Genomic DNA, 25,731 nt, shown 5'->3' on the forward strand with positions numbered 1-25,731 from the left:
TTAGCTTTCAGTTTAGAAGCTGAAATAAGTATAGTTTTAGAATCCAACCGAATCTTCACGCCGAATTAAAACTTTTTGACACTGAAAAAAGTAGAAAAAAATAGGTCAATTTCTCCCTTTTTTTCTCTGTTTGAATCCTGATGTGCATCATGCGCGTCAACGGCGGCTATTTTCCGGCAATCTTCCGGCTATGTTTGAGGTATATTGAGGTATATGTGTTGGTTTTGCCCACTTAAAAACTTTTTTAGATAGTTTTTGTTTTGTATTTTTGACTACAAGGGGCCAATGAAACTTTTTTTATGGTTTGCTTGTGGGGTATAGGGTAAATATCGAAAGTGGAAATGGCTGTGTAGATATAAGTTTTAAGCGCTTTATCAACTTTTCTTACTTGCCATTTTTTTCAAAACGTTTAAACCTTTTGTCATTTTTGCCTCTGTCTATTTAATGTCGAACCGGTTTTCTGCTTAGCTGCAATTTAGTTTTTAGTGAGTCCTCCCATGAATGAATGTTTTCATGTCTCAAGTATAAAAAATATGACAAACTAGTAAGGCGTTTTGCAAACTTTTTTTTCAATTTGTGTTTTTTGTTGAGTTCAAGTGCCCAGGTAAACCTCTTTTCAGATTGAAGCTGTGTTATTGTGTCGGTTTTAGGTATACAATGTTTGTTCTTGTGATTTATACACCATTTCTTCACTGTTTTTTAGCTGATTGTCAAGTTTTTTGATGGTTTTGCTTGCCTCTGCTTGTCTATATGCAATTAAATTTTTTAATTAGATGGCAAGTCTTTCTTTTTTTCTGCTTTTCAAGTGGAAACTTTGTTACTCAAACCCTGATATGAAAAAATCTGAGATATAAATTCCAACAAATTTCGATTTCTCTAAATTTGTGAATTTTTTTTCGTCTTTTGGCCTCTAATGTTCAATTGGGCTGGTGGTCAGGTGAGGGATTTTATAATTTTTCATTCATTTCTTTTGTGAATAGGATCTTTTCCGTTTGTGCCCCCCCCCCAGCTTAGTTATTTACATCTCCCAGACGCACGTGCAATATTTTTACATGATGATTTACTATGTAAATAACGTACTGGGGGTGCACAAACGGTCCGGATAACGTACTGGGGGCGCACAAGATCCGGTGAATATTTCAGAAGCTGTCCCGCTGTGTTTTTTTAAACTATTTTCGCTTTTTTGATTTTAATTTAAGTCACGAGATTCATGTCGGACTTCTGACACCTCACTCACTTTTTCAAACTGAATTGAATTTAGATTTCATTCAGTAATTTCACGCAAGTACTTTGAGGTCAAAAAGAAATAAAAAACGGGATAAGCCGATAAAGCCCAGCACTAAGTCTTAATGTTCAAGTTGAGTGCATTAAGTTATAAAAGTTCCTTAGAGTATACTGCTATGAGTATTAAACTTGTTGTCCTTCAATTGAGAGGCTGAAATTACTATGTTTTTAGAATTTGTTGACAATTTTTATCCTAACTGTTTCAATGCTAACGTAGGCAGTGGGGTCAATCGCGGCTAATTTCACAAAAAAATACAGTAAAATTAACATGAATCGTTGCTATTCTATTTACACAAAATTGTATGTAATCGTTATCGTATATAGTCCCACCTCTTTTTAATTGCTCTTGAACGAAGTAGCAATTATTGTAAACATGATGGTCTTTTTCATGCAGTTTTTTTTTGCTCGACCGTTTTAGCGCTTTTCTTCTGGAACATTCTTTGACTTCTCAAGTGACTTTTTCACGCTTTCGCTCTTTATTTTTGAGTGATCTCTATTGCTCTCACTCCGAAGTAAAGGTTGTTGCAAAAATAAAATCGGTTTAAATAAAAATAAAAACATCAATCACCTTTTTAAAGGCTCTCTGATATGTATCAGGAAACTTTTAAAGTATCTATTAGACGTTTGTTTCAGGATCCGGTTAAGTGGCCAAAGAACATGAGTCCTGTATTCAAGGTAATTTTTTTCAATCAAGCAGTTGACATGAATGGTTTTGCGATGATATCTATTGAAAGCGATGTTTTGTTTCTAGGATTTTCTGCAAGGTCTCCTGACAAAAGATCCGAGAAAACGTCTCGCATGGCCTCATCTTCTAAATCACCCGTTTGTGAAGAACTCAGTAAATGGTAAGTTTTAATGTCAGTTTCTGTTTCAAAGCAGCTAAAATTATAAAAATGAAAGGCTTTTGTGGTCTTTATTTTAGACATTGACAAGATTGTTGTTTCGATATTATTTAATAGCAACAATAAATGGGTTAACGCCGAATTGAAAACACTAGCTTGGCTACTGGTATTAAATAATGTAAAAATACCGTAAATATCGAACTTAACTGAACCCCACATCTGTTGTACTATTTCAAACAAGTAAGTACAAACAATTAGAATCTAGAGGTTTAAATTTTATTTTTAAAAAGCTTGACGTTTAATGGTAACACCGAAAATATTGTTATCGATTTATCTGCTTAACTATACCGCATAATGTAAAATACGCTATTGGTCATGGTTTTTTAAAAAAAAATAATAAGTTTAATTTATAATTTGAGGAAATTGCGTACAATAGTGTTGATCAAAAATATATTAAAAAACTTGGGCAGGTTGGAAAGTAGACATTTGTCTCGTTATCTGTCTGCGCTTTTTCTCGAACGATAACTTTGATGTTCAGGAAGTAACTAAATAAATTCAGTCAAAAAATAGCAAATTCTTTCTGAGTGAATGTTTGTAAAATTTACAGTGCGGGAATCAATCAACGTTGCAAGTGACCCATTTACAAAAGAGCCAACCTCTGAGATACAAGAGGCCAGAGATGCTGCTATTCGAGACTATATGGGCAAGCACAAGGGGGCACCTCGAAAGCTTCTCAATAAGGCCAGGCAGAAGATGAAAGAGGCCGGGGTAGTTCCAGAGGAAACAGCACCTGAAGCTCAGAACAATCAGACACAGCAAGGTTAAAAAATGATACTGCAGCGATTCTATCACTTAAATTACAAAATTAAACAAGCAAGCACTGTATTCGACTTGGTTGGAGTTAAACTTGCGTGGCAGTCGGAATGGTGTTTAGGAAATTTTTGCAAACAAATTGCTTTTTTTTAATTGCCGCGAAACTTTAGCGAGGATAATATTGGTCTCATTTTGGCAATTTTAGTTCGAAGGAATTGGAGTGAATTGGGGTGCTGTGTTTTTATGACGTGAAAAGCAGCTATGATGATCTAAGTTTTTAATTGCTCTTAAACGTAGTTCATAGCAATTATTGTAAACGTGTGTGCCTTTTTTTTATGCAAAATTTTCGCTTGACAATTTTGACTTTTCGAGTGACTTTTACGCCCTTGACTTTTTGCATTTCGCGTGATCTGAAATTCCCTCTCAATCACAATATCAAGCAGCTGAACTCAATTGGCGGCAATTTAATACAAAAAGTCAAATGAAAAGTGCGCCGAAACTGGTGTCATTTTTTACTTTAAATCTTAATAGTGGCATATGTTAACCTCTAATGTGGTTATTTGAAGCCCACTATAGAACTTCTTAGTCTCATTTAGCCCCCCCCCCCCCGGACTAAAGCAGGCTGCAATTGATTAGAGCTCCCACTAGTCGTTCAAGAGCAATTCTTCCGACGTTTAGTCGGTTATGTTTTCAATAGTAGTGGTAGTAGTAGTACAAGCTTCGGGCTTTCGCCTGTGGGGTGTCAATCCCATTGTTTATCAGTCTATTTAAGTTTGTCTTCTTCCAGTTGTTACATGTTCCACATTTGCCAGGTGCACTTGTTCAGTTGAATGAAACTTTTTGTGAAGTATTCCCAGTAGATGTTGGTGATTGTTTGCTTGTTGAGTACTTCGCCGTAGTTTTTGATACGCGGGAGACAATGTTATAAAGGTGCTTTGTTCGTTGGACGATGTTTTAATCCACTTTTGCAAGTCTATTGTCTTTTTTAATAGCCGCACAGCGATAGCTGGGGCTATTATTAGCCTTCTCTTTTTTTACAATTCAAAGAATTTGAATTGTATTGGGGCGCTGTCTTTTTTACGACTCGAAGAGGAGTATTGGAGAAGTCCTTTTTTTAATCAATTTTATTGGAGTGATTTTTGTCGGTGAACAAAAGTGAAGAGCGGACCGAAAAGAGAGTGGTTTTTGTTCATACCGCTGTTTTTGAGAGAGCGAGAAATTGATGTGTGAAAAAATTTTCTCTAGGCGAGCGAAATTTTTTTGTTCACGTGCGGCATTTTAAAGCAGTTTTTTTCATTTATTTTGTTTAAGAGGTTTGGTTTTGATTTTGTTTTAATTTTAGGCTGGTTTCGGTAGTGGTTTGAAGGTTTCTCGAAATTAATATGAATTTTATGATAATTCGAAGGTTTTTAATGTAGTTTGCTGATTTTCGGGCTAATTTTTGCGTTTTTTGACGATTTTGTTTTGCTGGCTCAAATGGGTATTGAAGAAACCCGTTCTACTTGAGCAATTTTATTATATCAATTGGTTACAATTTTGTAGGTAAGAATCATTTTTTTTGTTGAGAAATATGACAAAAAAATGGCGAAAATTGGAACTATTTTTCCGTTTTTTTTCTGTTTTTAGCTAAGTTTCATTGCCTATTATGACTTGCCTATTGTTTTGCAAGCATCTGGATACCCTATTGGCTGAAGGGAATTTTTCTTTGGATTTATATGTTTTTGAAATATTAAAAAGTTTAGTAACTTTTTCCTGTTTTTCAGTGAAAGTTGTTTTTAAGAGCTTTTTTGCATAATTTTAATCTAAAGTATTTTTTTTTTCAAAATTCACATAGGTGGTTTTTGAAAGTACTAGTTGTTTTGATGAAGTTATTTTGGCAGAGGTAGTTTTTTCGGGATCTTAATTTATAACAAAATTCTTCTGGCTATGTTTTTTTTAAGATCTGTTCACACATTTTCATGATTTTTGAATTCAAATTGGAGTAGTGATTTTGGTCACGCCGAAACAGGAAGTGGAGTGAAAAAGCGAGTGGCTTAGTGGCGTGAAATTTTTTCGCTCTAAATTTAAAGTAGAGTGAGAAAATGGTGTTTGAACAAAAATTCGCTTTCTCGCTAGTCGTTTTTTGTTCACATGCGGCAATTTCACTTTGATTTTTAATGTTTTTTCGATTTTTTGGATCGGATTTTTTCTTAAATGGTTTTTCCAATCCATTCATAGTCCGTTTTAGGTCTAGTTTTCTTTTAAGTCAATGAAAATTCTTTGAATTGTACGTCAGGACTTGTCCTGCTATGTTCTTTATTTCGTCACGATTTTTGTTACGACCATATGACGTCACAATCAATTTTAATCTGCTTTTTGTTCATTCGTTCATGCAATTTCAACTGAATTGCGTGCGTGACGTTATTTTTCGCTCTTCGCGGAGCGAGTTCTTTTGTGTTCGCTCTTTTCGTTTTACATTTGTTCACACCTCAAAGCTGAAAAGTCAATATTTATTAATGACTTCTTCCTCTCACTAACTGCGTTTGCGCGCGTGACGTGATTTCTCACTCTCTCTAGCAAAAGTCGTTTGCGTGATTAGATTTTGATCATAGGTGACTTACCTCACTCAATTAAATGACTTTTGCACTTTAAAATTTAAGTTTATATTGAATCAGTTTAAGGTCAAAGGAACTCATATGTGTAATAAGGGTTCCTAACGAAAAGACTTCTGCGCAATGAGTTTTAACAAGCTTTAATAATTTTTTGTTTATTTTTTGACATAGCTTTTTGAGCGGCGTCGATAACTTTTTCAACTTATATCTGTCTGTTTCTATCTATCATACGGCACGCAAGTCTATTCTTTCGCAGCTATTCCGGCAATCTGCCGGCTATGTTTTTTAATAGACGCACAGCAATAGCTGGGGCTATTATTGGCCTTCTCTTGGTTTTTTTTTGTTTCGTCGTCCCGATTTTTGTTACGACCATGTGACGTTACAACCACTTCAAATCTGCTTTTTGTTCATTCGTTCATGCAGTTTCAACTGAAATGCGTGTGTGACGTCATTTTTCGCTCTTATTGGAGCGACGCTCTTTGTTAATTTGCGTGATTAAATTTTTGGTCACGCTTTGACTTACCTCACTCTCAAAAATGACTTCCTCACTTTGAAATCGACTTTTATTTACTTTAATTCAAAGAGATAAGGTCAAATGGGTGTGTGTTACTCTAAATGAAGGTTATTAGAGAGCAGCTAATAGAGGCAACAAAAACTTATACAGATTTTTAAGCAAAATATAACATATCAGCCTTCAATGAAATGACGAATTTTTTCGGTCTGTCTATTTTACTGTTTTTTTTGAGACTGCAGATCTACGAAGCTATTGCGGCTATTTTCTGGCAATCTGCGAGCTATATTTTCAATCTCACCTCTGCTATTCTTCCTAATATTTGACGGGTTTTCTAATGTTCGCATTTCAACATCATATTCACTCGGGTATAGCGATATCGAAACTAGCAAGTCATGGCTTTCAGCATACATACTAAGTGGTAGCAGTTTGAGCTTTAGTAGGCGTTCCTTGTATCCTGATACTTGTCCATTGACAATCCATTTTTTCGCTTTGATCTGGTGTAATTCGAATTTCGATAGGTTGGTCTTGCTGACATACCACGCTTGCGAGCAGTACGTAAGGATTGGGACGTATCCTTTGGGTGCGTGAAGCTTTGTTGAGATGCTGCTTTTGTTTGATATGTTACGTTTTATCTTTAAAAACGCACCAGTTCCTTTTTGGTTCCGGATTTCACATTTTCTGTCCAGTTGAGATGTGGAGCCCTAGGTCTTGTTGTACTGGGGCTTCTTTCAGGTCAGTTTTGTTTAGACTTGCTGAAAGCTGACCTTTTAGGTACGTTTTAGGTTCAGTAGCTTGCATTTTGAGGCATTGAGCTCAACTTGGTGTTACTTGTACCATTTTTCAATGTAGATGGTTCCAGCTTTCAATTCCCTTTGGCTCTGTGCAATCACTTAAAAGTTATATGCAAAGCCGTACTTTTCTATTTCCGGTTTCGTAATTGGGAGATCATTAATGAAAGTCAGCAACAGCAGAGGTCCAAGGATGGATCCCTGAGGCACACCACTTGACATCCAGGTACTCAGAGAAGTCATCATTTGTCTTTACGTACTGCTGCTTGTCTTCAAGGTATGAATGCAGAAGTGTCAGAAATTTACCACCTATTTAAAGCTATTTTGTTAAGCTCCTTTATAAGGATATGATGGGAAACGTTGTGGAATTCTTTGGTGAAGTCCAGATGCAAGAATGTGAGTTTGTCGTCTCATTGTCGTCCTTATTATAGAATCTAGAAAAATCAAAAGCTAAAATGTCTCAGGTCTGTTGTTTTCTAAATCCAATCTGATTTCGATGCAACCATACTTTGAATTGCCTTTATTAGCTTCCTCGGCTTTATTACCTTCTTTGAAGATTGGTGAGATTCGATTGATTTTCCAGTACTTCGGGTATATGCCGTTGTTTAGTGCTGTCTTGAATACTAATTTTAGTGACTTGCCAAGTGATTATGAGCATTGTTTCAAGATGATGTTTCCCAGTTTATCTGGTCCCGTTGCTTTTTTTAACATCAGACTTTCCAAGTCGAGTTGTTCGATCTAGTTGTTATAAACAGGATGTAAAAGTCAATTCCCGACGTTGCAAAACTTTGATTTCCTTTTTGTTGAACGAATTTGGAGAGGAAGATTGGTGATATTCATAAATGTTGCAAAAGATAGCTAGAAAAGTACGTGTGAAAAGATTTGCGCTAGGGGAACAAGCCTGGAATAAATTTAACAAGAGGCATTTTAATGCTATTTGTGTTGTTTAATAGCCGCGAAGCGATAGCGACTATTATTGGGGATATCGTGGTTTTTTACTATTCAAAGAATTTGAATTGTATTGAGGCGCTGTCTTTTTCTTTAAGATCTGTTCTTTAAGTCAAATTGGAGTAGTGATTTCGTTCACGCCTAAACAGGAAATGGAGCGAAAAAGCGAATGGCTTTGCGGCGTGAATTTTTTAACTCTGATTTTTAAGTAGAGTGAAAAAGCGAATGGCTTTGCGGCGTGAATTTTTTAACTCTGATTTTTAAGTAGAGTGAGAAAACGGTGGAAAAAGTAGAGTGAGAAAGCGGAACAACAATCCGCTTTCTCGCCATTGGTTTTTGTTCACATGCGGCAGTTTCATTTTCATTTTTACTGTTCTCTCGTTTTTTTGGATCGGATTTTATTCTAAATGGTTTTTTCCAATTCATTCATTGGTCATTCTAGGCCTAGTTTTTTGTTTGAACCAAGTTTCTCTTTCTCGCTAGTGGTCTTTTGTTCTCATACGACATTGTGACATACGGATTTTCTGTTTTTTATTTTTGTGATCTGATTTTTTTAGAAATGATTTTCCCAATTCAATCATAGTCCGTTCTAGTTCTGGTTTTAATCCGTTCTAGGTCCGTTCTAAGTCAATGAAAATTGTTTCAAGTGTGCGTCGTCGTGCTATGTTTTTTTTTAATTCGTCGTCTCCATCGATAAATCTTGCGACCTGACTTCTTGGAATGGAGTTTTTCAATTTCAGTGGTTTATCCTGCTTTGCAGTTAAAATTTGCGTGGGTGACGTCATTTGTTCTGCTTTTTGGTCAACTGTGTGACTTACTTCACTCAAGAAATGACTTCTGAACTCGCTTAATGAACTTTAAATTTTATGAACATTTACTAGTTTAAGGTCAGTAGTGTGCATCTAAGTAGTGCCAAACGTATATGCCCTAATTCTTGAGTACTAGAGTCCGAGTTTTTTATTTTGAATTTTAATTTTAAAAAGCTCCATTAGGGTTTTTCCTTATATAGCGTATATTTGTCAGTCCAAATCTAACCCAAAAAGTCTAGTAGTCTATTAAAGGATTGGCGGTCAATCTGTATCTTATTTCTTTAGTTGTTTCACTTCATGGAAGGCCACAAGCGTTTATCGCGGGTATTTTCCGGCAATCTGCTGGCTATGTTTTTTCCTCTTTGGACAAGGATAACTTTTTGGTTGACATCAATTTCTGTGGTTCTGATAACCCTTTCATGTTGCGGTTATTCTCCAGTTGTTTTGATAGAAGAAAAAGAGTAAATTGCGTCAATTTTGTTTTTTGTCCATTTAAAAAAATGTATTTTCCCTCTGTTCCTTTGCTTTTAAGAGTAATTTTTCTTGTTTAAATGTAATTTTAGAGTTTTTTATGCGTTTGTTTTCGTGATTTTTTCCCCTTTATTGTTCCCGTCAACTGAAAACAGAAAACTCCATCGCATGATCTTGTGCGAGCTATTATTTTCAGCAAGATGAGATCAGAGTTTGCCGCTCTCAAACAAAGTTTAGCAATTATATTGGTCAGATGGTTCTTTTTTATGCTATTTCTTGCCTGGCCAATTTTTTGTCTAAACTTTTTGGCTTTTCCTTCGCAAAACAGGATACGCACGGTAACGCACGCCCTAAGAGAATTGAGGGCTCTTAGACTCTTGGTAGACCCAAAGTATGCGATTCATCAAAACTGTATTGGAGGTTTGGTGACACCCCCCCCCCCCCTCACTTCCCCCATCCTGCCGCACGCTTCACTTCTCTCTCCCATCAGCCCCCCCCCCTCAATCACCCCCCTCCCCCTAATGCCCACCCCCTGCATATTATTCGTCGTAACCCATCGTGCTTGATGACCCCGTGCCCCCCCCCCCCGCCGCTCTCACGCAACTCCCCTAAAATTGAGCTAAAGCTAGCCTCGCGAAACTTAGCTAGCTATTGACAAATTCAACTGCGCAGCAGTCGTTTGAGAGCAATTCGCCTGACGTTAATCAGTTGTGTTTTTAATTCTTTCTCCGTTTTTGTTTCAAATTGATGTTGGCTGGAGGTCTTCGTGATTTTTCTGTCAATTCCGGGGTGTTCCGGCGATGTTCTTTGAAGATCCTTTCACACATTTTTTGACTTTTGATGTCAATGATAGGTCACATTTTTTTGTTTCCAGTGATATTTCTCTCCGAAGGGTACTAATGGTTTTACTTGTTTTCTAATGCTGTACCGATTCATTTTTGTGTACCCATCTGTGGTGAGCGAATGGTTTTTCTGACTTTAACTCTATTTAACTTCAAATAAATTTGTTCCTTTTGGAGTTTCGTGCGTATTTGCTGTCTTGTCAGTAGTATTAATAATCACAACTCTGGCTTCCTTATGAGGCATGGGTGAGTTGAATTTGCTTTTATTGTTTATAGCTGTTGAAATTTGTGACTGAAACAATACTTGTTCTCATTGATAGTGAATATTTGAGTTTTTCTCGACGGCTATTATTTAAGCGCTCTCCTTTTTTACAATTCAAAAAATTTGAATTTTATTGGGGCGCTGTCTTTTTGTTAAGATCTGTTCACACATTTTCATAACTTTTGGAGTAGTGTCAAATTGGAGAAGTGATTTTGGTCACGCCGAAACAAGAAGTGGAGCGAAAATCAGAGTGATTTTGCAGCGTGAAATTTTTGCCCTATTTTTAAAGTAGAGTGAGACAACGGTGCTTGAACAAAAATTCGCTTCCTAGCTAGTGGGTTTTTGTTCACATGCGGCTATTTCACTTTGATTTTTAATGTTTTTTACTGTTTCGATTTGTTGGATCGGATATTTTTCTAAATGGTTTTCCCAATCCGTTCGTAGTTCAGTCTAGGTATATATTTAGTCAATGAAAATTTGTTGAAGTCATGATTTTCAGGTTTGACTTTTGACTTTATTCTACCTAATGTTTCAACTCAATGGAACTTTAATTCTTTCACGCATTCAATTACGCAATGTGGTGCATCTGTCAAAGTCAAAAGATCAAAATCAAAAGAGACGGGATAAACCCCGGTCATTAAGCCATTGAGAATTAGGTTATCAAAATTCATTAGTGTTCGCTTGCTGACAGTGGTACTAAGCGTATCAGTTTTCCGTTTAAAAGTTGAATTAAGTATAGTTTTAGAATCCAACTGAAACTGCACGCCAAATTAGAACCATTTTGACACTGAAAAAAAAACGAAAAAAAATTGGTCAATTTCTCTTTTTCTGTTTCAATCCCGATCTGCATCAAGCGCGTCAACGGTGGCTAATTCAATGGCATGAACACTGCTTTCGTAATTTAGTTAGTTTTACCCCTTATTCTTTTTTCATTTGGTCTGATGTTACGTCTCATCGGCCTTTCAATGCGGCAAAATACGCTCCTTCGTTTCATTTTGTTTGTAAATTGGTGAAAATCACGAAGACTTCTCAACGTTCATTATTATGATGCTGACAAGGACATCAATATATGAGTGTCCTTTGGATCATTTTGATGTTACTTTTGTCCTTGTTCTCATTGCTTTTCCTGGGCCAGGAGTTTTCCGCTCGTTTTGTATGTTTTCTGAGCGTTAGTTGTGTGAGTGGTTTCTTTTCATGCTGAGTTTGATAGTTTTGACACCATTATTTTACACGTATTTTACACGTTAAAAACACGTATTTTTTTCTAATTCCCATAATTACTTAAGGCGTGTTTTTTATGTGATTTTTTTTTAGTTTTGCTACTATTTATTGTCTTATTACTTAATCGCATAATGACGGGTCTCATTGGTTGCTAATGAGGGTATAGGTAATCGAAATAAATATTTCAGTCCTTGACGTAGCTTTCTTAGACTTCTTACACTATTTGTTTCCAAGAGTGTTCAGGCAAATTTTTGTTCAAACACCGTTTTCTAACTCTACTTTTAAATTAGAGCGAAAAAATTTTACGCCGCAAAACCACTCGCTTCAAACTCGTCTGATGTTAAAGTAGAGTGAGAATTAATTCTTTTAATTTTTGCAAAAATTGGCTGCTTTTCTGTTTTCTTTTAATTTAGACTCATTAATTACAGGTTTATCGGTTGCTTCTGATGAATAAGTGAATCTTATTAGTCGCTTGAGTACATAGCAGTTGTTTTTACGATTTTGACACCTTAAAAAAATTGATTTTGTCTTGTGGTCTTAGAGCTTATTCTCTATGTTCACAAATTGTTTGTCTTGTTTTCTTAGCACTTCTCAAAAATGAATGTTTTGATCGGCCCTCTAGTGCTGCCTATTTTGGTCTTTTTTGGCTCTAGATTTTAGTTTACGTTTTCGTTGATTGAGATACCGTTTGTTTTCGATATTTTTAAGTGAATTTTTAACTATTTCTCTTGTTTGTAGTTCTATTGTGCCGTTTTCAGCTATTAGAACTGCTAATAGGTATTTAATGTTTTCTTTAGTTATAGGTTGTGCCGTGGTTAAGGATTTTGGCTCACAGTTATGTAGTTTCAATATTTTGTTGCCATTGATTTGAAAAAATTTTGATTCCTCGTCTGTCATTGATTCCCATAAGTTTGTATTGTATAGTGACTAATAGCCGCTCTTAGCGGCTACTATTTGGGCACTCTCCTTTTTGCTTTCCCTTTTGATCACGTTTTTTGTTTTGCATAAGTCATGATTTTCACGCTTGACTTCTGACGCATCACTTTCAACTGAACGGATTTTAAATTCTTTCGCCCAATTGAATCGCCCAATGTAGTAAGTATGGTCAGTCAAAAGAACAAAGTCAAAAGAAACGGGCTAAACCGACAACTCCTTATCATTAAGTCATAGTGCATTGGGTTAATCATAGATTATTGAACCGATTGGCTTTCAGTTTAAAAGCTTAATTAAGTAGCCAGACTAAAACTTCATACCAAATTAGATAAATTTTGAAACTTAGAGGAAATATGTCTGTCAATCTCTCTTCTTTTCTATTTTTCTCTTCCAATTCCAATTTGCGGCAATGGCGAAACAGGAAATGGAGCGAAAAGGCGAGTAGGTTTGCGTCGTGAATTTTTTTCACTCTATTCTTAAAGTAGTGAGAAATTTTATAGAAGGGCAGCTATCAATCACTATACAATACAACGTTATGGGAACAATAACAGACGAGGAATCAAAATTTTCTCTTATCAATGGCAACAAAATATTGACTCTACATAACTATGAGCCACAATCTTTAACCGCGGCACACCCTATGACTTTAGAAAGCATGAAATAACTATCAGCAGCTCTAATGGCTGAAAACGGAACAAAGGAACTACAAACAAGAGCAATATTCAAAAGTACGCTTTAAGATTTCAAAAACACGGTCTCTCAATCAAAGAAAACGTAAACTAAAATCTAGAGCCAAAAAATTGACCAAAATAGGTAGCCCTGGAGGGCCAATCAGAACATTCATTTTTGAGACAAAGTGCTAAGACTTAGAGAATAAGCGCTAAGACCACAAGACAAACACACAACAAAATCAACGTTTGTAAATTGTCAAAATCGTAAAAACGACTGCTTTGTACTCAAGCAACTAATAAGGTTCACTTATTCATCAGAATCAAGCGATAAAACCTGTAATTAAAAAGACTAAATGATAAGAAAATAGAAAGACGGCCAGTTTGGCAAAAATTAAGAATTAGTTCTCACTCTACTTTAACATTAGAGGTATTCGAAGCGAGTGGTTTTGCGGCGTGAAATTTTTTTGCTCTAATTTAATAGTAGAGTGAGAAAACGGTGTTTGAACAAAAATTCGCCCTCTCGCTAATGGTTTTTTGTTCACATGCAACAATAAAACTTTGATGTTCTGTTTTTTGATTTTTTGCATGGGATTTGTTTTCTAAATATATTTTTCAGTCCGTTCATAGTTCATTCTTGGCCTAGTTTTTGTTTCAACCAAACGTTGAGTTTCTATATTTTTTTGGTTTAATCTTTTTTTCGAAATGGTTTTCCAATTCACTCAGTCCGTTCTAGGTCTAGTTTTTTAGTCAATGATTTTTTTTGAATTGTACATCATGACTTGTCCTGTAATGTTTTTTAATTCGCTTTTCCTTTTGATCACGTTTATCGTTATATGTATGTCACGATTTTCACGGTTGACCTCTGACTTACTTCGTTCACTATTTCAACTGAATAGATTTTAAATTCTTTTGCGTATTGAATTACGCCATGCTGTGAATACGGTCCAAGTTAAAAGAGAAAAATCAAAAGAGCAGGATAAACATTATTCGAGGTCATTAAGTCATAATGCATTAGGTTATCAAAGTTCATTGAAGCGATTGCTGGCTGGCGTTATTATGAAGATTAATAATATTCTTCTTTAGTTTAGAAGCTGAATAAAGTTTTGTTTTAGAATCTATCCGAATATGCAGAATTTACACATCAAATAATTACACTTTGAAAATTTCTGTCAATTTCTTAATTTGTTCCTCTGTCTCAATCCCAATATGCGTCAAGCGGGTCAATGACAATTATTTTCCGCCAATATGGCGGCTATGTTTTTTATTGAACAGTCATTCTGAAACAAAGCTCATTGCAATTATTGTAGTGGTCTTGTGTATGTAATGTTTTGCTTTACCAATCCGGCGTTTTTGAATTTACTTTTCGCTTTCGGCTGATCTATGTTTTAGATGTTATAAAGTTTTCTGGCTCACTGAAGTTAATAATTAATTTTGGTTGAAGGAAAGCTTCCAAAAGACTCCATGGAATCTAGAATGGGAGGCGAAAATGAAGCAATGGGTGGGAAGAATGCCGCGGATGAAAGGAGTAGAAATGGCAAAGGAGATGCTGCAGCCGAGACAAAACTGCTACCTAACGTTAGACTAATTTTGTTTTCCACTTCACGTTTTTAGTTTCATCATTCTGCACCGACGTTTAGTGAGTCCTAATCACACACGACCGAGGCTGAGTCAAGGTGTTAAATAACTTCGGAAAGGCCTGTTGCAGATTTATGTTACTGTTTCTACCCAATTTCTGCTGCGGTTATTACTGTTGCATACAACTTGAGTATTGAGTTCAGCCACTCTTTTCTTGACCCTCTTTCTGTAACTTTCAACCATACCATCAATCATTACTATGTTGGCTTTAAAATTGTGTTATAGGATGATGCAGATTCAAACGTTGCAGCTGATTTGCCAAATGATGTCACAAATAGCAACCTTCAAGTGAGACCATGATTGTCTTTCTTTTTGTTAGGTCAGCAGTAACTATTCTAAATTCTGTCAAACGAATCAGTCTCGTCTGATAGTCGGAATAATTGACGGTGTGCTAAGATAGCGCCGCAGCTTCCTGCTTCTGGAATTTAAAAACCCCCTCAGAGGCATAGAAACCATGTATAATATGGACTCGGGGGGCTGTAATTATGAATAGTAAAATGTTCCTCTTTTTGGTCCAGCAAGCAGAGCCTGTTCCAGTCATTGAGACTGAACAACCGCAAGATCCCTGGCTAGAAATGTTTGAAGTGACTAATCCTGCTTCTGACACCCCGTATAATCTCGAAGATGTAATCTCTCGTCTGATGCTTGCGCATAAGGAGATCGAGAGTTTGTTCATGAGTGAAAACAGTAACAGTAGTGTTGCAAATTTAACCGAAGAAAAGACTGTTGAACAGATGAAGTTTGCAATGAGAATATCAACCAACATCCTCAACACCAATTTGTAAGTGTAGTGACCGAAGTAGTTCAGTCCGCTTTAACCAACTAACAATTTAAAACACGAGTCGGTAAAGATTGTGGATCCGGTAATCGCAAAAAACTAAAAAGCAGTTAAAATTCAGATTCGTACATTTTAAATATTAACCTTACAATATGCCCCCTCCCTCTCCCCTGCGGTAGAAAATGTGACGATCTATAATAGATTTATTTGCCCACGTGTGATAATATAATAACTGTTATCACTGCAACCATCTCGTATAAGGCTACATAGACCGTTATCAATTAAAAAGCGAGTTATTTTGGTCATATAGACTTATCTAAATAAAAAAGTTGTTCACCGTCCGAAAATACAGTTCCCAATCCTGTTTTCCAAATTCTGCATTTCCCGAATTTTCAGAATGTTGGATTGTTGTCAGTAATGCAGTATTGTTTGTTTTTATAGAGATGCGTCTGATCTTGAATCGGTGGTGAAGAATCTGCACGTTCCTTCATTCCACATGAGTTTGCTCGGCAAATTGTTGGATGTCACCGATCATGCTTCAACAGAGCAGGTAACTCAACATTCATTTGAATTACTGTAAAAAATTCAATGAGGTGGCTTACTGAGCAACAATAGCAAATTTAGAATCTTGGATAGCCATCAACGAATCGTGGTCATTCTGTACGCTTGAAAATTCAAATTCTGCACACGTAAAATTCTAATCAAGCTATTAATTGCTCTCGAACTTTTTTTAACAATTATTTGTGTCATAGCGATCTTTTATGAATAGCCGCCTCATTATGGCGCTCCTAATTATGTTTTATAGCTATTGCGGTGCTCTTGGTTTTTTACAATTCAAAGAATTTTTACAATTCAAGGAATTTGAATTGTATTGGGGCGCTGTCTTTTTTTTTTAAGATCTGTTCACATATTTTCATGATTTTTGAAGTCAAATTGGAGTAGTGATTTTGGTCACGCCGAAACAGGAAGTGGAGCGAAAAAGCGAGTGGTTTTGCGGCGTGAAATTTTTTCGCTCTAAATTTAAAGTAGAGTGAGAAAACGGTGTTTGAACAAAAATTCGCTTTCTCGCTAGTGGTTTTTTGTTCACATGCGGCAATTTCACTTTGATTTTTACAGTTTTTTCGATTTTTAGGATCGGATTTTTTTCTAAATGTTTTTCCCAATCCATTCATAAATGGTTTTCCCAATTCATTCATAGTCCGTTCTTGGTCTAGTTTTCTGTTTAGTCAATGAAAATTCTTTGAATTGTTCGTCAGGACTTGTCCGGCTATGTTTTTTGTTTCGTCGTCTGACGCTCTTTTTTCGTTTTACATTTGTTCACACAGCAAAGCTGAAAAAGTCAAATATTTTGAATGACTTCTTCTTCTCACTAACGGCATTTGCGCGCGTGACGTCATTTCTCACTCGCTTTAGCCAAAGTTTTTAGGTTATTTGCGTGATTAGATTTTGATCATACGTGACTTACCTCACTCAATAAAATGACTTTTGCACTTTAAAACTTAAGTTTGATTTGAATTTGTTTAAGGTCAAAGGAACTCATTTGTGCAGTACAGGTCCCTAATAAGAGGCTTCTGCGGAATGAATTTTAACAAGCTTTATTAATTTATCGCTGAATGTTTCTTACCTAGTTCTTTGAGCCGCGTCGATTTTTTTTTCAATTTAGATCTGTATCTGTTTCTATCTCTTATATGGCACGCAGGTCTATTCTTTCGCAGCTATTCCGGCAATCTGCCGGCTATGTTAACAATTCAAAGAATTTGAATTGGATTGGGGCGCTGTCTTTTTTTCACGACTCGAAGAGGAGTATTGGTTTTCTTAAGGTTTTTTTACGACTCTAAGATGAGTATTGGAAAAATGCTTTTTAATTGCTCTCAAACAAAGTTTAGCAATTATATTAGTCCTGTCGGTCTTTTTTTATGCGATTTTTCGCTTGACCGATTTTGCGTCTGACGCTTTTGACTTTTCGTCCTCAAAAACGGGATAAACTGTCAGCGCCCAGCGGTTATTAAGTGCTCTTAGAGCCTTTCAGCTCTGTTTCAGCTCAAACTGTTTTGGAGACTTATACTTATGTTGTGAAGGGCGGTGCTTAGAGGTTGACTACACCCCCACTGTTGACTCCGCCCCCTGTTGCCCCCACCCCCCACCGCGCTGTTGCCCCCCCCACCCCTCTGTTGCCCAACCTCTCCCCATCAGACCCCCTGTTTACACCCCCGGCCTCCCGTGGCTACTGACGATCAATCGATCGCTAAAAACACGCAATTTTTTACTAATTTTCACAAATTTTTTCAAGATTTTTGAAAATTTTCGTCGTTTTTTGTGTTTTTTCAGCCCTAGATGTCGATGTCAAGAAACCTACTCTAGGGTTTTTATATTAGGTTGCTGCATAGGTCCTAGTGGTAGTAGATTGGTTTCAACATTTTAAAATCACGATTTTCAACCTTTTTCGACAAAAACGTCCTTAGGGGTTTGATAATAAGTTAGTGAAACAAATTTATTTGCCATAGAATAGCTTTCTGTTTCTTAATATGACAAATTTTATCAATTTTTTTTTTTGCAAAATTGGAACTATTTTTCTTAATTTGTTGCAGTTTTTTTGCTGGTCTTTAGGCAAGTTTTTCGGCCTATTACTGATCTTCTATTGTTTTGCGAGCGATTGGACAACATATTGGCTGAAAAGAATTTTTTGAATTTATGTGCTTCTGTAATTTTTCATGATTTGGCTTCATTTATATCTAAAAGTCTGGCTCACCAGGTACTAGTGATGTTGATGAAGTAATTTTGGATGCGATAGTTTTTTCGCGGTCTCATTTTAAGACAAAATTTGATCAGATTTTCTATCATATTTAAATAGATTTGGTTTTGTTTAATTTTTGTGTTATGGTTTTGTATCAAGATAATCCTAAATTAGTAGAGGTAAGTTTTGTTTGAGGAGTAGTTTGATGGCATTTAAGTGGATTTCGAGTCGTTTCCGGAATTCTTCCGGCTATGTTTTTTTTTACCGAAAGTACTATTCGTTGACTTAAAAGCGAAAGTGAGTATAATTACCGTGTGAACTTTTTTCTGAGCGAGAGAAGTTTTTTGATCATGCGCTTCGATCAGGGATTGTTTTTTCGAGTTCGAAATGTGTTTTTTGTCAGAATGCCCCGTGTAGATAACCATTTTTAGCCGTTTTTTTCTTCTAAGTGGCCCAATGTTTTTGCTTCTAGTTTAGTTTTTTTGTAGAAATAAATTTAATAAGAAGCTTTAATTTTGTATGAATCTCTGCAATTGTTACCACCGTGTTTTTCAGAGTCTAAGAACGCATTTTAACAAAAAAAAACACATTTCCCAATTTTTTAATTCGTATATGGCTTTTTTTAAATTCTTCTTTTTAAAGACGATTTTTCAAAATTTGTCAAAAATTAGTGCTTATTGCAACTTTGTTCTAATATATCATACATTAAGTGGCTTTTTATTACGTGAGGTATTTTTGTTTTTAGAAACGTACACTTGCTTGCCCGATTTCGGCAGTTTTATGTCAAATTTTTTCAGTTTTTATTTGTATTTTGGATTTTATTACTAGAAAGTCTTTTTGTTCACTGTCAGGGAGCCTAATCTGCTTTTACTAACAGTTGAATGATTTTGCGAAGTTGAGTTTTTGAAAATCAGCAAAAAAAGTTTTTCTTAATTGTAATTTTGAATTTTTTTTTGACAATTTGATCGCTAAACATTATATTATTTCAAATCCCTTAGCTATTTCTCTAAATTTTAATCTATTTAGGAGGATAGCTATAAATTTTAATGCTAAATAAGGAAATGTAATTGTTTTTCTTCATTTTTTTTATTTCCAATTTTCAAAAATCTTGAGCTAGTCTGTTTTTTTGTGTTTTTGTTTCTGTACTTATTCTGTGCATGCTACTACGTATCAGTCTATCATTTTCGGAAACTTATGTTTCTGATCAGCTTTTCTCTTATCAGTCGTTTAAAATAATGATTTTAGCTATTTTCTTGGATTTTTTGTTTGCAATTGATTTCGTTTGACAATGCGGCACTGATAATTTGCTTGAAATGCCGATTAAATATTTTGATCGATAATTGTGTGCGAATATTTTTGAGGTCTTAGATTGATACAAGCGAGATTTTATTTTAAACTATTGTTTCTTGTCGTGTCCTTGAATAATTTGAAGTTTTTTTTTCAATTATTTTGCTGATTGTCTTTTCGCAATTCTTGAACCACTATATTGTTTTCTTGAATTTATTGAACATCGAATTAAAGTCTCTGGCCTGTTGGCTCTATTTACTATAAAGAATTCAAGTTTCCTTTGCTACAAAGTTGTCTCTTTCAATGCATTAGAGGTTTTTTACACAAATTTTGCTCATTTTTTCTCTTTTTCTTCAAAATAGCGTGTTTTTCAATTTATCAAGGCTTGGCTGATTTTTTGTGGTTGAATAATTTGTTTTCATTGCGTGAAATAGCGGTTTTCGTTTAAATGTGTACTTGTCCTACGCTGAAAATAAATTTAATTTTCCTAATTTTTCTTGTAAATTTTTTCTGGCAAAAGTTCTTTCGCTCTTTGTAACAAGACTGTTGTTTTCTCTGCATTGATGCCTTCGGCATAGCGATATTAGGTATTTGAAAAGCCGGTTTTTTGGACGAGTTGTTTCCGGAATTCTTTTGGCTTTTTTTTATCTGTTTAGACATTTCATGATTTTTGAAGTCAAATTGGAGTAGTGATTTTGATCACGCCGAAACAGGAAGTGTAGCAAAAAAGTGAGGGGTTTTGTGGCGTGAATTTTTTAACTCTAACTTTAAAATACACTGAGGAAATGGGGTTAGAACAAAAGTTCGCTTTTTCGCTACTAATTTTTTGTTCGCATGCGGCAATTTCACTTTGATTTTTACTGTTTTTCAAATTTTTGGATCGCATATTTTAAAAAAAGTTTCCGAAATCCATTCATAGTTTTTCTATGCACAGTTTTTTGTTTGGACCAAATTTCTCCGTTCTAGATCTATTTTTTGGTTTAGTCAATGAAAATTTGTTTAATTGCACGCCAGGACTTGTCCTGTTATGTTTTTTTCGCTTTACCTTTTGATCACGTTTTTTTGTTTTACTAAGTCACGATTTTCACGCTTGACTTCTGACTTACTGCACTCACTTTCAACTGAATAGATTTCAATTTCTTTATGTATTGAATTACGCATTGCTGTGAATACAGTCCAATTAAAAGGGCAAATTCAAAAAAAAACGGCATAAACATATAAAGCGAGGTCATTAAGTCATAATGCATTAGTTTATCAAAGTTCATTAAAGCGATTGCTGGCTGGCTTTATTATTATGTTCCATAATAATCATCTTTTGTTTACACGCTGAATTAAATGTAATTTTAGAGTCTAACCGACTATGCAGAAATTACAAACCAAATAAGAACACTTTGACACTTAGAAAAATTCTGTCAATTTCTCTTAGTTTTCTGTTTCAATCACAATACGCGTCAAGCGGGTCAACCTCATTTTAACGCATTTTCGACATTTTGCGTGAAATCTTTTTGACTCCTTTAGGCTAGTTTCACTTTTCTTTCATTCTGCTAAAAGTGTGGTTACACAGCAGTTGCCCAGCAATGCAATTAAAAATGAACAGAGTCGGTATCAAAAAAGAAACGAAATTAGAAATAGAAACGGGATAAACCCATAAAGTCCGATTTTAGATGCCCGTTACTCGAACTTTGTTCTTAGTTACCATCTCTAATGCTTATTGGCATTGATACTAGACCCTGTGTGGTCTAACTACGAAACAGGAGCATGTTCGGCTCTAAATTGACATTAAATTGTTTTAAAAAATCATTTTTTCACTAAATTTGATTTCTCTTCTTTCAATCCCAATCTTGCCAATGGGAATCAACGGCGGCTATTTTCCGGCAATCTGTTGGGTAGGTTTACAATTTTTCTCTTGATATTTCTAGTAGTGACTATGTCTAACCTATTTGACTGTTCGAGTTACTTTCTCGTGCTTGATTTGCGAGATCTAAAAACTGCTGTCCAGATTTTTAATTAGCTTATTTGTAATAAGCTCTCATAACATCGATGACATCATTTTGCGCACCTGATGTTGCTTACCTCTCATCTTAATCCGGCATCTCTTAAAATCATCTTTGTTGGCGAATACAGACATGCATTATTTTTGCTGCAAGGCGATTGTGAGGCCATTATTGATATCACTGTAGTTTTCGTGGTCGCACTTTGCGATTTTCCTCACTACTTGGTTTTTCCTTTGTCAATGATTGCTGCATCCTCTCAACACTTGGCTTTCTGTGTGTGACACGTGATTTGATGTTCTTGTCTGCTCGATAAAACTGTGAAGTTATTAATAGCCGCCGTCAGCCTCAACGGCTATTATTTAGGCTCTCTCCTTTTTTAACAATCCAAAGAATTTGAATTGTATTGGGGCTCTGTGTTTTTTCGAAGATTTTTCACACGTTTTGAAGTCAAATTGAAGCGATGATTTTGGTCACGCCAAAACAGGAAGTGGGGCGAAGAAGAAAGTGGGTTTTGGCCTTCTCTTGGTTTTTGTTTCAAAATTTTGTTAGTACTGTTTGACGCCACAACCACTCCAAATCTGCTTTTTGTTCATTCATTTATGCAATTTCAACTGAAATGCGTCCGTGACGTCGTTTTTCGCTCTTTGTGGAGCGAGTTTTTGTTCATTCGCGTGATTAAAATTTTGTTCCTCTCTCAAATACTTACCTCACTCTCAGAAATGACCTTTCACTTTGTAATTGACTTCTATTTATTTTATATCAAAGAGATAAGGTCAAGTGAATATGTGTCACCCTAAATGAAGGTTATTTGAGAGCAACTAATAGAGGCAGCCATAACGTATACAGATTCCTAATCAAAGTTTAACATCGCATCCTTTAATGAAAAGAGTTTTTTGGTATGTCTTTTTTACTGTTTCTTGAGACTGCAGATCTACAAAGCTATTGCGCAACAATTTGAGAGCAACTAATAGAGGCAGCCATAACGTATACAGATTCCTAATCAAAGTTTAACATCACATCCTTTAATGAACAGAGTTTTTTGGTATGTCTTTTTTACTGTTTCTTGAGACTGCAGATCTATGAGCAGATTTTCTGGAGACTGCAGATTTTCTGGAAATCTATGAGCTATGTTTTTTAAATGGTTTTGCCATTCCATTCATAGTCCATTCTGTCTAATTTTTTGTTTTGTCAGTGAAAATTCTTTCAATTGTTGTGAGGACTTGTCCTGCTGTGTTTTTCCTTCCGTTCGCATTTTTCATTCTACATAGGTGGCGAATTTTACGTTTGTCTCTTGACTTACCTTACCCTTGAACTAAACATGGTTTGAATACGGTCAATGTCAAAAGAGCAAAATCAAGAAAAACGGGATAAACCGATAAAGCCCGGTTATAAGTCATAGTGCATTAGAGCGATTGCTAGCTGGCATTTGTATTAAATTAATAGTTTTCTGTTTAAAAGCTGAGTTAAATGTAGTTTTAGATTCTAACTAAAACTTCATCAAATTAGAACATTTTTTGACACTTAGAAAAAAATCCTGTCACTTTTGCTCTTTTTTAATTTTTGTTTCTTTCCCGATGTGCGTCAACGGCGGCTAATTTCCAGCAATTTGTTGGTCAGATTTGGTTGTTTTTGAAAAATTTTGTTGCTTTTTTCCGCTTGGAGCTATTCCTTCAGTGAGTAGATGGGACAAATGTTTATGCGGCTGAGCAGAGGATTGCATGCCAACCAATTTGCCTCTGGCTTGGCTACTCCAACAGAACTCGAGTTTTGGTCGTATGGGGTATTTTCATAAGTCCAACGGGGGAAATCGCTGATTTCAGCTGGTTTCGATGTCAAAAAGTGAGAAGCATTTGATTTTATGGGCTTCATGAAATAAGGAACAGAATTATGTTAAAACATTCGATGGAACAATAGCTAACCAGGTGTATTTTTATCATGAAATTAGTAGATGAGTCGCGTGAGATGAAGATTGAGATAATTCATTTTGAAAAGCCAGGACTGGTCTATTGGTACTTTTTTACGCTCTGAAATGATCACTAAACTAATTGTTGAGGGTTATAGAAACAAAATGTATAGTCAAACGGGAGGTATAGTCAAACATTCTGAAGAGGGTTTGAGGAGAAAACTACGAAACTCATTTAGGTTATTTAGAGCTTTTCTGTTTGTGCCCTCCCGAGCTTAGTGGGTGCAAATTATTTGCACCCCCAGACGCCCGTGCCATACTTTTACATGATTTACTATGCTATGACGTGTGCTTTATAACGGGGTTGTTACGTACTGGGAGCAGAAACAGAAAAGATGCAACAAAAATTTGTTAGCGCAACGACAGTTTGTTAGCGCAAAAACTAGACAGCTACAAATTAAGAAAGAAGATCTACTTAACAATGAAATTTTTGAAAAACTACTCAATGCAAGGAATCAATTGAACTCCAACTACCAGAAAGATTTTGAAAAGTATCAGAAACTGTTGATTGAGAGTAACTCATGCAGTCGAAAGAAATGGAATCTTATCAATGAATTTAGAAACTTCAAAAGAACAGCAGCTAAAGTCAGCTGTTTACAAATTAGCTTTGGTAAGCTCATACCAAATAAACAAGAGATTGCTAATCACTTCAACTACGTTTTTAATCAATCAGGAGTGTTTAAGTTTAACAATAATGATAGAAAATATCAGGTTGAAAATCGCCACTTGGTTCCTCTCAATTTTTCTTTCAGATTTGCACCTAGCCATGAATGCCTAAGAGTGCTTCTTGACTTAAACAAAAAAATAAACCGCTGGCTCCTAACTTGTCTGCTCGGGCACTTGAATTAGGAGCACCAGAACGAGCTCAACCGTTGTTTTCTGTTGAATGAATATTTGAAAGCCGAACAATTTCCTTCGCAACTGAAATTTGCTCACATCACTCAGCTATTTAAGAGGTGATATTGACAATCCTTTAAACTAAAAACATCTATTTAACTCCTGCCTGATCAAAGGTTTTGAAAAACTACTCAAAGAGCAAAGTAAAGAATATCTTAAAGCTAATATCTACAACAAAACGCAATTTGGGTTCCGGAAAAATTATTCAACGATAGACGCACTGGTATATTTAACAGAAACAATACAATGCTGCTTGAAGAGATCATATAGCAGCCATTTTCTTTTATTTGTCAAAAGCGTTAGATTCGATAGACCATAAGAATTTATTCACAAGACTCAAAACCATGGGTTTTATCGGTCGAGCCAAGAATTTTATCAAAAGTTTTTTAATGATAGGCTTCACTATGTCAGAGTAAACAATGTAGAATCTGACTGGTTGCAAATAATCAGAGGGTTTCCGCAAGGTACGGTAAATATTTGTTCAATATTTACTTTAACGACCTACAATTCAACATAATCTCTAATATAGTTCAATACGCAGATAACACAATCATTTTGTTCTCCGAAAAAAAGGTTCAAGATAGTCTCGAATTTCTTGAAAAGGATGTCAAAAATTTGGTTAATTTTTTATTGCAATTTTCTTAAGCTCAATGCTGACAAAACGGAATTGATGTCAGTTACAATTGACGGACAAAGGATTATAGAAAAACGGAAGTGAAATCTCTTGGGGTTACTATTGATGAAGCTCTTCCTTCAATCCGAGTTTAAAGAATGTTTTACGACGAAAAAACATTACGAAACTGCGTTCTGGAAAGCTTAAAAAACACTAATTAATTCTCTTGTTATAAGTCATCTGCATTATCCAGCAGTATTTCTGTGCTCATATCAGAATCTTTTAATTCTCGAAAAACAATTGAACTGGGCAGTCAAAGCTTGCTACAATCGTAGAAAGTTTGTTTCATCTCACAATCTTAAGCTGATCTGTAACATATTACTTGGTCAATAGCATATTGGCTAATGAATCGAATGTTAATGCAATATAGGGTTGAACTATTTACTAGACAAATAAAAATAAAGCCAGCATAAAAATATCTGGCATTTCATTGCCAACGGTCAACTTTATTTTCACTATCGGACGAGAAAATTAGTAAATAAAATCATCCTATATACCTTAAACAGGGGTGATCAACAGTGGTGTAAGATATCATAATGAAATTTTGAGGGCGAATAAAACGTTGTCAAAATATTCTGTAACTGCCAAAAAAAGATACAGAGCTCACGTTTTAGAAAAATTCAAGAAAGACCCAGGCCAAATTCAGTTTGGCTAATTAGCGTGGCGTGAATTCAAATTTAGTTCATGATGTGTGCTGTTCCTACCTATCTATATATTAATCTATCTATCTACCATTTCAATTATTCGGTGCTCACAATTCAAAAATGACTTTGTTTATTTA

General features: G+C 35.4%; 1 protein-coding gene across 1 annotated transcript in view; it reads left to right on the plus strand.

Annotated features, from left to right (window-relative positions):
• The window catches only part of LOC142353351 (serine/threonine-protein kinase 36-like), a 97,682-nt gene that overhangs the window by 15,510 nt on the left and 56,441 nt on the right, over positions 1-25,731 (plus strand). Inside the window, exons 7-13 of the mRNA XM_075405584.1 lie at positions 1,918-1,959; positions 2,036-2,129; positions 2,734-2,946; positions 14,431-14,564; positions 14,850-14,912; positions 15,143-15,405; positions 15,844-15,952. Of these exons, the coding sequence (XP_075261699.1) occupies positions 1,918-1,959; positions 2,036-2,129; positions 2,734-2,946; positions 14,431-14,564; positions 14,850-14,912; positions 15,143-15,405; positions 15,844-15,952 (918 nt within the window). The remainder of the gene's footprint in view (positions 1-1,917; positions 1,960-2,035; positions 2,130-2,733; positions 2,947-14,430; positions 14,565-14,849; positions 14,913-15,142; positions 15,406-15,843; positions 15,953-25,731) is intronic.

The sequence above is a fragment of the Convolutriloba macropyga genome, chromosome 14 (genome assembly GCF_964194025.1).
Source record: "Convolutriloba macropyga chromosome 14, txConMacr16.3, whole genome shotgun sequence".
Lineage (NCBI taxonomy): Eukaryota > Metazoa > Xenacoelomorpha > Acoela > Convolutidae > Convolutriloba > Convolutriloba macropyga.